A 13,278-nucleotide genomic window follows, 5' to 3' on the forward strand; every position below is an offset into this window, starting at 1 on the left:
TAAATCTTGTGTTATCCTGATTGTGTTTCCACAGTACCTGAATTGTTTCTTTTTGGCTGCTTGCAATATTTTCTCCTTTACCTGGGAACTCTGGAATTTGACTATAATATTCCCAGGAGTTTTCCTTTGCGGATCTCTTTCAGGAAGTGATCGGTGGATTCTTTCAATTTTGATTTTACCCTCTGGTTCAAGAATATCAGGTCAGTTTTCCTTGATAACTTCTTGAAAGATGACGTCTAGGCTGTTTTTTTGATCATGGCTTTCAGGTAGTTCAAAATTTTAAAATTCTCTCTCCTGGATCTATTTTCCAGGTCAGTTGTTTTTCCAATGAAACATTTCACACTGTCTTCTATTTTCTTCATTCTTTTGGTTTTATTTTATAATTTCTTGATTTCTCATAGACTCAGCTTCCATTTGCTCCATTCTAATTTTTAAGGAATTATTTTCTTCAGTGAGCTTCTAGACTTCCTTTTCCATTTGGCCAATTCTGCTTTTTAAGGCATTCTTCTCCTCCTCATTGGCTTTTTGTACCTCTTTTGCCATTTTGTTTAGTCTATTTTTTAAGGTGTTACTTACTTTAGTATTTTTTTGGTCTCCTTTAGCAAGGTGTTGATTTGTTTTTCATTATTTTCTTGTGTCACTCTCATTTCTCTTCCCAATTTTTCCTCTACTTCTCTTACTTGTTTCTCAAAATCCTTCTTGAGCTCTTCCATGGCCTGGGACCCATTCATATTTTTCTTGGAGGCTTTGGATGTAGGAACTTTGACTTTGATGTCTTCTTCTGGTTGTACATTTTGACTTTGTTACCAAACTAAGATTCTATAGTCTGAGGTTTTTTCTGCACTGTTTGTTCATGTTTCCAGACAATTACTTGACTTTTAAACTCTTTGTTAAGGGAGGGGTCTGCTTCTAGTGTGGAGAATGAACTGGGCCAAGCTTCATGGGTGTTGTGTAGCTGTTTTCAGAGATACTTTTAGGGATCTGTAAATTTTCAGTTCTTCCAAGGTGGTAATGATCAAAGGAGAGGTGTTTACCTCTTTCCTGGACTGTGTTCTGGTCTATGAGTGACCACAAGCACTCTTTTCTGCCTCGGAACTGTGAGAATTCCTTCTCCACTGCCGCCACAAGTTCTACCATGCTTGTGACCCCCAGTACTGTTATCCAGATCCAAGCACAGGCAAAGCAAGAGAATCCTGCCTCAGCACTAGCAAAGAGATCCCTGCAATCCCCCTTTGATCAGCTGATTCTCCCACCGTCTGTGGGCCAAAAGCTCCAGAAGCAGCTAATGCCCTGGGGCTGCACGAGGACTGGAGCCTAACCATCCTCCTCTCTTACCCATGTCCAACAGACCTTTCCTACTGACCTTCTAAGTTATTTCTGGCTTTTGTGTGTTGAGAAGTCTGGAAACTGCCACAGTTGCCCATGATTCAGTTCTCTGAGGGTTGCTCCAGGTTTGCTCAGGCCTGGTCTTTGCCTATATACCCACACTGAACTGCATTCCTCTCCTAGCCCAGAGCAACAGATCTTTCTCATCAACTATCCAGGTTGTCTTGGGCTGGAAATTTGTTCCACTCTGTCTTTTTTGTGGGTTCTGCTGCTCTTGAATTTATTTAGAGCCATTTTTACAGGTATTTGGAAGGGTTTGGGGGAGAACTCAAGAAGTTCATGCTTTTACTCTGCCATCTTGGCTTCACCCCCCTAATTTTTAATTTCTGAACCAGCGCCAAATAGTTTTTAAGGATTATATGCTTTATAACATGACTGAAGTCTGAAAGTACCATTTCTCTTTTCAATGCTACATTTTTCATTATATCCCTGAGATTAAAGACCTTTTGTTCTTCCAAATGAATTGTTATTACTTTGCCCAGCTCTATAAAGTACTCCGTCCTCTAGCAATTTCACTAATATAGCAATAATCTTTTAGGTATCATACTTTTAAGTATCATAATTTTCATTATATTGCTGTAGCCCAAACATAAGAAATGAAACTATTCCAAGTATTTATATCATTTTTTATTATGGGTGTTTGTAATTGTATTTGCACGATTTTTGAGTGTGTCTTGGTAGACTGAATCTTGGACATTTTACACATTTTGGTCATATTGAATAGGAATTCCCTTTCTCTGATTTCCTTCTGGATTTTGTTGTTGCTAGGTAGAAATATTAATGATTTGGTGGATTTATTTGTATCCTGCTACTTTACTGATTATCTTAATTAATTATTAAAACTTATTATCTTAATTAATTTCTTTGCTAATTTTGAGATTTTTCTCTAAATAAACCACCATATTGTTTGCAAATAGGGCTAATTTTGTCTCCTTTTTGCCAATGTTTGTACCTTTAATTTCTCTCATTATACTGCTATCACTAACATTTCTTGAACTATGTTAAATAACTGTATCCTTTCTTCATTCCACATTTATTGGGGAAGCTTTTAGCTGAAGTTTCCATGTTTTGTTTCTTATGTTCACTTGAAAGTGAGCTAATGAAAGCACAGATGTCCTGCTTTTTCCATTTGTATTGCCACTGCTTAGCACAATAATAAATGCTTTTACACATAGTAATTGCTTTTACATTCATTCATTGCAAATAATGCTAGCTGTTGGTTTTAGGAGTTTTTTAAATCACATTAAAAACTGTCCTTTGTCTATACTTTTTAGAGATTTTAGCACAAATAAATGCTGTAAACGTTCTGCTTTTATTGACATAAATGTGGTTTGGGTACTGTTTTTAACAGGATTAAGTTATTTGATTTGCAATTCATCTTATATTTTCAGCAAAAGAAATATGATATCTTGGTTAAGTAAAATAGTAGGAAGGAAATAGATAGCTTAAGAGGTTTTTTTCTTTCATATGAGTAACTTTCTTTAAAATAATTCAATAAAATAGAGACTAAATTTAGATGTGACCTTGGACAAATCACTTCATCTCTTTGAACCTAAGATCTTTCATCTGTAAAAGAGGGGGGTTTAATCAAATGAATCCCAATGTCCTTTCCACATCTAAAAAAAAATTCGATCCTTCTATGATAAATGACACTATAGTTATATTCCACTTTAAGGAAGCCATATACTGTCATGCCTCACCCAACATCATTAATTTTCTGTAAAAACATGAAGCTAAACAAAAGTCCTGGTTCTAGTAGGAATGTTAAAAATAAGGAACTGAGCAAATAACGCTATAAGCAAGGTTCCACAAAATTATGATGAAGTTTGTTACAATGTATTAATTATATTATTGTGAAACAATAAACCATTACCTGATCAATAAGAATGTTAAGCTTTGTGAGCAAAATAAAGCCACGACCATGGACAAGATATTGCCCAAGTGCTGCCATGTGCGTCTCCTCCTCTTCTTCCTCCTTGGACTCTGCCCGTTGAACCACTGCATTACAAAGCCGGTTAACATCAGTCAGGAATTCACGTGCCAGTGAATTACTGTCGCTGCTCATGACTGAGCTATAAAAAAATTTAAAAAGAAATAAAAATCACAAGATAAAGAATATTAGGAAAAATTAAAAATTAGTTAATGAAGTTTTTATAAAAGAGTAATGACATAACAGAAACATACTTGTAACAGGGCTGATAGTATTGGGGAAGTTCAAAAACATATAACCGACTCTTGGGAGTAAATAAAATAACAATAAAGGGCAATAGAAAAATCTTCAGACTGGAAAACATACAAAGAAGTGGTTAATAGGAAGCTGAAATGGTAAATAAATTAAGAGAGAATTTTTTAAAGTTCATTTTTACTCATAAAATTCAAGTTTTGTTTTTATTAATACTTCGTGTTTTTGCATAACTTTTATTTCCCAATATATCCCTCCTTTTCCCTAAAAAGTCATCTTTTATAATAAAGAAAAAAAATGCATGTCCTTTTTGAATGTCCTCCTGCTATGGCTAAGTAAATTACCTTTTGTTAGTTGCTGAAATGCCTACAAGTGTCTCATTTTCATTCCAAAATCGAGTATACGCTAAAAGGCTATGGGTCTGAGTTTGGCCCAGCCCAAAACACTCTCCATTTGTTAGTCAACTGTAATTTTTCTGTGAAAGTTATATTCTATGCCCCATAGCCAGGCAGCAACATTCATAAACTGTTGGGGGAAGGGAAAAGAAAGGAAAAACCATTTATATAGTACCTAATACATACCAGGCATTGCATTAAGCACTTTTACAAGTATCTCATTTGCTCCCTACAACAACCCTTCAAGGTAGAAGCACTATTATCCCCATTTTGCAGGTGACGAAATTGAGGCAGACAGAGGTTAAGTGATCTGCCCAAGGTCACATGACAATTAAGTGTCTGAGCCAAATTTTAACTCAATTCTTTCTGACTCTAGGCCCAGCACTCTATCCACTGTATCACCAGTGGACTCTGATATTAAAAAGACAGACTTTTGTTTTCAGGAGAAGCTTGGAATTATTAATAGAGTTTTACAATTTCTAGAAGGCAACCCCACCCACTTTCCCACCTATTCAACTCTGGGCTCAAATCATTATCTATTTGTACTTTCTGTCTCAGATACTGTATATACATGGATGGACAAGTTCTACAGGCTGTCCATCCAAATGCATGGTTGGTCAAGCCAGGATCTCTTCCAAGAGCCCTGAAATGTTCTGGGGCTTAATGCAAATGTCATATGCAAACAGGAGCATCTGGAAGACCTTGCCATTCACTGGGAATTATCACACCGGCTCTCCTCCATCTGTAGTTAACACTTTTGACTAGCATATAGAGCTCTCTTTTTTATGCCTTACTTGATGTTTGAGATCAGAGGGTCATTCAAGAGGGTTATTGATATAACATCTTTTTAAAAATTTCGAATGATTTTGATGTATTTATAGAAGATACTTTGTTGGAAGAGAACCTTTAAGTTTGTATTTTACTCAATTTAATCAAATGCTTTTTCATAATCAATAAACAACAAACAATAGTAAGGTCTTATTTATCTACATCTTTTAGTCAATGTCAAAAAAAAAAAGAGAGAGAGAAAAAAAAGAAAAAAGGAAAAGATGTGGTTCACTGCAGAATATCATGTGTGAAAGCCTGCTTGTCCTCTAATACCTCATCAGGAATGCCTTTGATTCATGAATGAAAAAATGAATGAATAAAGGATTTATTAAGCTCTTATCATATGCAAAGCCCCATGCTAAGCATCAGGGATACAAACAGAAAAAGTAAGATAGTCCCTGTTCTCGAAAAGCTCCCATTCAAATGAAGGAAACCATACATAAAGAAGGTTTCAGCTGCAAATCTGATGGTCCTTAGAATGAAGTGGCAAAGCTGATAGTAATGCCTCTTCAATGTCATTCCACCGATAAAATCTTACCCGTTTCTGATGTTGAACTATTTGACAGTACCAAGAATTTTGGTGAAAAGAACTTTCTTTTCTGGATCTATATGTGTATAATATCTGCTGAAGAGTTGTCAGCTATCGGCTTAGATTCTTATAATCTAGCCATGGTTCAGATTCCTAAAATCTAGCCACTCCTTAGATTCTTAAAATCTGGCCAATAGCTTACTAATGTTCAGACTCCTCAAGAGTCTGCCCAATATGATGGATGTTCTAATAAACCTTGTCTTTGGCTGAAAGAAGGCTTGGGTCGAATTCTTTCAGGCAGGACCCGTGTGTTGTGATTTTGGGGTCCCAGGACCCCTGAAACTCTAAACCGCATCATTTTGGTGGCCCGTACGGGGAAACTGCCTAACCCCAAATTCTTCTCCCACCAAGACTGGAAGGTATGTAAGCCTCCTCTCCTTCCCTTTCTTGCTCTGCAGTTGGGGTCGCTCTCCAGGCACCAAGACTTGGATGTGCTTTTCGGGAAGACAGTTACGAGGCTGTCTCACATTCCGCCTGATGCTCTCAGTCCACTGGGTTGGTTTGAGGCCATGGACCTGGGTACACCTTCCGCAGCATAGAGGACAAGGATGGAAGCCCTATCCAAAAGTGTATGCCCAATTCTGTCAGTTCTCTTGGCGCTAGAGAATTGGGGAAAAACTGCAGTTGCTTTTTGGTTCCCTGAGACTTACTTACTCCCTTCCCTCTGCACCTCTGAATCCTCCTTCATGGAGGTTACAGTGAAAGTCATAACAGCTAAAAATATCTTGGCATATTCTGGAGGTTTTGTGATTGATCATTAAGGAGTTTTGAAACACTGTACAACCTGGTCACTCCCTTTCCTTGACTCAAGAGGTAATCTGTTAACCCCTCTCATAGAAGAAGAGAGTTTCACTCCTTTACCCCTCACCTTTGATTTTGCCCTCTCCCCCTTGGGAAAGGAAAGAAGGGGGAGGGGAAGCAGCTACAGCATGGGCCCCACTGGCAATGGCCTTGGGCTCTGGGGCACCCTTTGCCTGGAAGCATCACTCAGGTTCAGCACATCCTGCTCAAGGTAAAGAAGCTGGCCTCTGAACTTGGGTAAGCATGCTCTTTTAAATTTGTAGTTTAAATTGTTAATGATGAGATGCTGATTCTCTGTGTAAAGTAAAACTGAAGTCACCTGATTGGTAACAGGTGTGTTTCACGTTTCAAATTGGTGAACTTTCTGTATCAGTTGTGTCAAGCAATTTTTCATAATTTGGTTACCACTAAAATAATTTAGCTATAGTTGGTTATTGTTTTAATGTGTAAACTAGCCAAAAAGTTTGTTTGGGTTATGTATGGTTTGCTGAGAATTTGCAATTGTATAGAAATCTCTAATAATTGGCTTTTTACACCAAGACAAATTTAAGTTTGAGATGTAAATCCTGGAAAAGTTTTTCCTAAACTGTGATTAGTAAAACTTGCTATTTGAGGTAAAAGCTGATTTTATTTTGAGTTGTCTGATGGGTCATAATCCATTGATAATCAATAATCCACCATCTGAGAGAAATGCCACAAGCTACTCAGAGAAGGTGATTTTGGTGGGAAGTCAGCATTGGGAAAAGCTGAGAGGACAATTTTAGCTTCAGTCTAAGATGGGATCCTCCTGTCTCAGTTTCCCCATTATGTTCCTTTGAAAGGGAATGTTATCCACCTGGCTATTCCTGAGTCTGGCTATGAGGTGAATTTGATACTGCATGGTTGGAAAACTGAATTATCTGAATCCAAACAGAGCTAAGGGTGTTTTATCCTCTCAAAGTTGGGCCCTAAATCTAGACCTTGCTTTATTTCTGGGCCCTGCATTTTTTTCTGTCAGATTTATGTCTTCCAGACTATGGGCCATTCACCTACAGTTGGTAGCAAACAGTGAGTACCAGCCAATGTCCCCACATTGTTCTCTGGATGCAGCCCATGCTCAGTTCCAATCAACCTCCTCTTTGGGACCCCCTCGACGCAGGGACAACTGTACGCCCCTTGCCAGCAGGAAGCAGTTTCAGAAGCCGAGACTTTCGCCCCTTACTCCAAAAGAATTTGGGTCCCATTTGTTTGAGGGGAGAATGAAGGGGTTGGGATCTGGGCCCCAGAAAGGAAAAATCCTAGACTTTCCCAAGTGGCCAAATCTCTGGTGTTTGCCTGAGGTTGTAATCCCATCAACTGGCCTTTCACTGCGGCTACACTCAATCTCTCCTCCACTGTCTTACCTCCCCTTAAGGTCCCTGGCCATTTCCCACCCTTAATCCTAGCGAGGTTCCATTCTCCCTTGGCCACTAGGTCCAAGCCCCAGGAGTTCTGTTCACCCAAGCTTACTGGTCACTCCTAGGTCCCTCCCACAGTCTTTCTGTATATAAGGTCCAACTTGTCTCCATTAAGATGCTTAGATTCTTATACTCTAGCCATGGTTCAGATTCCTAAAATCTAATCACTGCTTAGATTCTTAAAATCTAGGCAATAGCTTACTAATGTTCAGACTCCTTAAGAGTCTGCCCAATACGATGGATGTTCTAATAAACCTTGTCTTTGGCTGAAAAAAAAAAAAAAGAGTTGTGAGACCATCTTCACAGAAGTTTGCTTCCCAAGAAGATGGGTTAGAGAACTAGGCCGAAAGCACTGCAATTCCCAAGGGTCTTGGCCTCTGGGTTCTACTTTATAACCATCAAGATATGAGAGGAGATGGTGGTCAAGATGGTGGTAGTTTGACTTGTCTGGCACATGCTGCCTCCTGCCTCTCCCTCAGGGTGTCCTGCTGCTTCAGCAAGGCTGTCTTGCCTCCTATGAGCAGCAGATGGTTGGTGGTTGGTAGACAGTGGCCCTTCTTCACAGGAGCTGCCTCCCCAGATGATGGCTCTGAGGGTTGGGCCAATAGTCTAGGGGTGCTCCATATTCCTCTGGTTCTTGTGAGGAGAATGAAGGGGTTGGGATCTGGGCCCCAGAAAGGAAAAATCCTAGACTTTCCCAAGTGTCCAAATCTTGTGCCTACCTGACTTTTGGTGAAGGTGGTCAGCAGTTGTTGCTGGGGATGATGAGGAAAGTAGAGCCCTTTCCCAAAATTTCTCCCCTCAATGATGGCTTATGAGGCTGGGTTAAAAGAAGGCCTGGTGGCTTGCTCCCTGCTTCAAAAGTTAAAGCTCTTCAACATCCTGATGATACTAAATGGGTCTTTGGCGAGGTTTCCTTGCAAGCAACTTACTCAAGCCCTACCATCATTGTTTTCTATAAAAACCTTGACAGATGAAGCCAAGATGAAGATCTTGAGGCAGATAGATAGCACAATAGATAAAGCACTGAGCCTGGAAACAGTAAAACCTGAGCTCAAACTCAATCTCAGACACTCAGTAGCTGTATGACCCTGGGCAAGTCACTTAATTTCTCTCTGCCTCAGTTTCCTCAAATGTAAAATGGGGATAAATAATAGAACCCAGGGTTGTTGTGAAAATTAAATGAGATAATATTTATCAAGTGCCTAGCAGAGTGGCTGGCATATAATAGGCACTAAATAAAAATTTGTTTCTTTACTTCCTATCATGTGTACGTGAATCTCAAAGATTCTGTATAGATGAGAAAATAAACACATAGGTTGGTAACTGCTAATATATTCTCAGTCATCTTACTTCAATATAAATGAGGTCTGAGATTTTTTTCTATGCCTCTGGCATCCTCACCTCCTTCATTGTGAATTGGTCTCTCAATGCACAATCATGTCTCCAGCACACATTTCTACCATATACACTTGCTCCAATCTAGCTGCCTTTCCCATCTTAGTTTTTTTTTTTTTTTAAAGCATATTCTACCCTCCCTAAACTCTTGGCATGTAGCCTTTTCAAGTTAAATAATTTACCATCAGTGCAGTGGCTGATCTTGATGCCGTTTTCATCCTCACTGAAAGCATCTAACAACGTTGCTGAAAACATCATGCTAAAAAGCATGGGAGCGAGCACACAGCCCTGCTTCGTTCCACTTAAGACCTGGAAAGCTCAAAAGCACTGTCCATTTTCCAGAACCTGTGGCAAGCATGTTGTAATGAAGCTGACATACAACACTGATAAGTTTCTGGCACAGGACCACTTGGCAACGCATACCCTCATCAAAGAAGGCACTGTGCTCTATGAATGAAGCAGAGTTGCAGTAGCTCAAAAGAAATCTGAGATCCTTAAATTTAGAACTGTTTCCACTCTGAATGTTTACGTGGACTATTTGAGCCCAACTGTGGTAGGGCCTTCAAAGCTCATACTGGTCTGATCAGTCACAATTGGATACATTGTACCTGGACTCCAACACAGTGATGTCATTTTAGTTGTCTCTGAGTACTAAGGACAACAATGAACCAACCAACCTCCCCTAAAAGCACTTTGGGAGTATAACTTTCAGTTACAAATGTGGTGTCTCCGTTGTCATTGATGGTGGAAAGCCTGTTATAAAAAAATCTTTGCAGATCTTTTCCATTTTTCCTCCTTTGATGTTCCTTCATTTTCATCTTTAAATGTCCTAAGACCGATTTTCATTACCCTCTATTGCTTCCTTCTATTTTGTTGCTCATAACCACTATCCTTCTATGTAATATTTTACAAACAAGTTTACTACCTTGCCATCTCCACCCTAATGGCTTTCTCACCCTGTCAGTGCCTCCACCTACCTGTCTTCCTACTCTGAAGAGTGGGTTCTGATAGTGAGTTCCTACAAAACCCTCCATTTCAGAGAGTACCGACATCAGTCTGGTTCACTTCTAACCCAGCTCAGCCTCTACTCCACAGACGACTTCACCTCTACCACAGCAACCTTCTCATTCTAGCAACACCTCATCCCCTAAATGCCTCCTTCTCCCAGTGTTGAGCTCCTCCCTGGAATTTCCATTTGAGGAATTTCCCATGCTCACTTCTAACTCAGCTGATGCTCCTCCTATATCCTCACCTCAACTTTCTCTATTCAAAAGGAAAACCATTCTGTACCTGACACAGACCAAAAGAAGAGTTACTTACATCTCAAAAGAAAAAAAACAAAAACTTAAATCATGGAATGGTTAAGCTAACCACCTAAAGTAGGAGCAGCTAGGTGGCACAGTAGACAGAGCACTGGCCCTGGAGTCAGGAGGACCTGAGTTCAAATGTGGCCTCAGACACTTGACACTAACTGTGTGACCCTGGGCAAGGCACTTAACCCCAACTGCCTAGCAAAAAACCCCCCAAAAAACAAAAACAAAAAATAACCAAAAACATAAAGTAAATAGAACTTCAAGGAAAAGTAAACAAAGGTTTTAAGGAGTGACAGTTGTATCAATTTGACTGGTACCATTATAAATGGATCAAAATTAGAACAAGAGCAACAAGATTATCAGATTAAGGCAAATAACATGGCAAAGAAAAAAACAGAAAAAAGTAAATTCAAATAATAAAGGGTCAAATTCAGAAATAAAATGGATCATTGAAAAGAAAGGAAATGAAAAACAAGATTTCACAAGGCACACTGAAAAAAATTATAGATTTATTTTAGTATGGAGGTATCTAACGATACCAACAGCAAAACAGATGAAATTTACTAAGATATAAACATAACCTCAATTATAATTCAAAAAATAAAGAGAAGTGTTAAATATTCATGTATTTCTCCAGAAACTACCAAAGATAATTCAAGCAAATACTATTTTACTAACATTCTCAGACTGCCTACAATTTATATCTTTTCCTCAAATTTGACTACTTTAAAAACCTGTGATTCACTGTTTCTGCCTACTCCTACCTTAAAACTATGTGGAATCTATGTATAGAGTACTTTTTAAAGAGTTTTATAAAAATATAATTTATAAATAGAGATTAATCTGAACTTGAAAGACACCAACAAAGAACGTTAAAGTGCTATATTGGAAAACACAAATCTCATTGTGTTCACTTTTTTGTTTTTTAAAAATATGTACTAAATTTAGCATGTTACTTCCATGAGTTAGTCTATTTGTGATTCTCCCTGAACCTCTGGTTCTCTTCTTTGCATTTTTTAAAATGTACCAGTACTCTTCAGGTGTCTTTTTTATTTCTTTTTCAGACAATTGGTGTCAAGTGACTTGCCCAGGGTCATACAGCTAGTAAGTGTCAAGTGTTTGGTCTGAGACTGGATTTGAACTCAAGGCCTCCTGACTCCAGGACCGGTGCTCTATCCACTGCACCACCTAGCAGCCCCTGTTCTTTTCTTTAAAAGTAATCTTTCTTTTTTTTTTTAGTGAGGCATGTGGGATTAAGTGACTTGCCCAGAGTCACACAGCTAAGAAGTATTATGTGTCTGAGGCCACATTTGAATTCAGGTACTCCTGACCCTAGGGCCAGAGCTCTATCCACTGTGCCACCTAGCTGCCTCAAAAGGAATCATTTTAAAAGAAAATCTCTTCACAAATGAATCTTCCCAATAAATGTCACATCTTTGACACAACAAAGGTTGTGTCACTCACTATATGACAGGTCTTCATAGTTGAATCTTGGGGTTCACAACACTCCAAGAAGAGTAAACAAGAACATTTCCCAAAAACAAACCATCACTATCTAGTACTCTATTTAAACACCTTCCCAAGTGAGGGAAGAACTTTAACAGGGGAAAAATAAGACAAAAGTGTTCCAATTTAATCTTTGAGAGATAAATTTCCAATAACTACTAAATATACTCCCCCCACCAATGTTATCCTTCTTATATCTTTAGCTTGTCTAGTCTCAGTTCCTTAAGGCTCTTAAGTGCTTTACTCAAAACAAACAAGCAAATAATAAATTGGGGGGGGTGGTGGTGGAGTATTTCTTATGCTGAGTGATTAACCCTTTGAATACTTCAGGTCTCTCTTTCCTGTTGTTTTAAGTATTATTGAAGGCTGAAGATGAAGATATCTACATGTGAAACTTACTAATACTCGTATTATCCCATTCCTCCCATCAAAACCCCAGTAGGTCCTTTAACATTCTATTCACTATTATAAAATAGTATTATTATGGGAGATGCTTACCGGTATTTAACACTTCTGCAACATTTAGCTTTTTTCAATTGAGCGCCTTAGTAAAGGAATAAAGAAGTATTCTTGGACTAAGTCTTCATCTGAAATAAAAGGACAAATCAGTAAATAATAATGATCAATATGCACAAGCATCTTGATTGTACTGTACTATGACTTTAAGAGTATTAAAAGAGTATTATAGTGGCTACCACACTTAATATACAAAACAGAAATTTTAAAATATGCTTTTACCATAACACTTTTTTAAAAAAAGTTTCAAGGACAAGGTTTTCAATAACAATCACCACTTCAGGTATATATTTTCTCCTAATTTCCAAAAGGAGTCTTGGTAAATGGTAAAATCAACTTGAATACACCAACCAATATAAATATTTCTATATACAAAGAAGAACAGAGGAGTACTATGTATGAAGCCTCAAATCTCATTAAATCTAGCTTGATTTAAAAAAATTTATATAATAGCTTCAGCTTACTGATCCCAAAAGCTATTCTATATGACTGTGTTTCTCTCTGAAATGCTTTTTGTGCATTTAAAAAAAATATTTCAGCCTTTTTTTAAATAGAATTTTTTCAAAAGGAATCTATTTTCAAGGTTATCTCCTCAATAATTTCCACATCTTTAACACAGTCAAGGCTTTCCCTAGTACATGACAATATTTTACTTTTTAAAGTTCTTGCTTTTGGGACCCTAGCAAACTACTTCTCTTCTATCAATGCTTATTTAGTTCTCTGCTTACAGTTTTTCATTCAGTAAGCCACAGAAACCACTTCATGACTATAGTTACTGAGAAGGAAATTTATTTTTATTTTTATTTTTTTGATAAGGCAATTGGGGTTTGATAAGTGACTTGCCCAGGGTCACACAGCTAATAAGTGTTAAGTGTCTGGTCTGGGACCATTTTTGTACTCAGGTCCTCCTGACTCCAGGGTCCATGCT

At 38.2% G+C, this 13,278-nt stretch overlaps 1 protein-coding gene across 1 annotated transcript in view; it reads right to left on the minus strand.

Annotated features, from left to right (window-relative positions):
- The window catches only part of LOC114049583 (lysosomal-trafficking regulator-like), a 247,660-nt gene that overhangs the window by 165,238 nt on the left and 69,144 nt on the right, over positions 1–13,278 (minus strand). Inside the window, 2 exon segments of the mRNA XM_027870837.1 lie at positions 3,260–3,458; positions 12,333–12,421. Of these exon segments, the coding sequence (XP_027726638.1) occupies positions 3,260–3,451 (192 nt within the window). The 5' untranslated portion in view covers positions 3,452–3,458; positions 12,333–12,421.

This window comes from Vombatus ursinus, unplaced genomic scaffold, assembly GCF_900497805.2.
Source record: "Vombatus ursinus unplaced genomic scaffold, bare-nosed wombat genome assembly UNPS02014798.1, whole genome shotgun sequence".
Classification (NCBI taxonomy): domain Eukaryota; kingdom Metazoa; phylum Chordata; class Mammalia; order Diprotodontia; family Vombatidae; genus Vombatus; species Vombatus ursinus.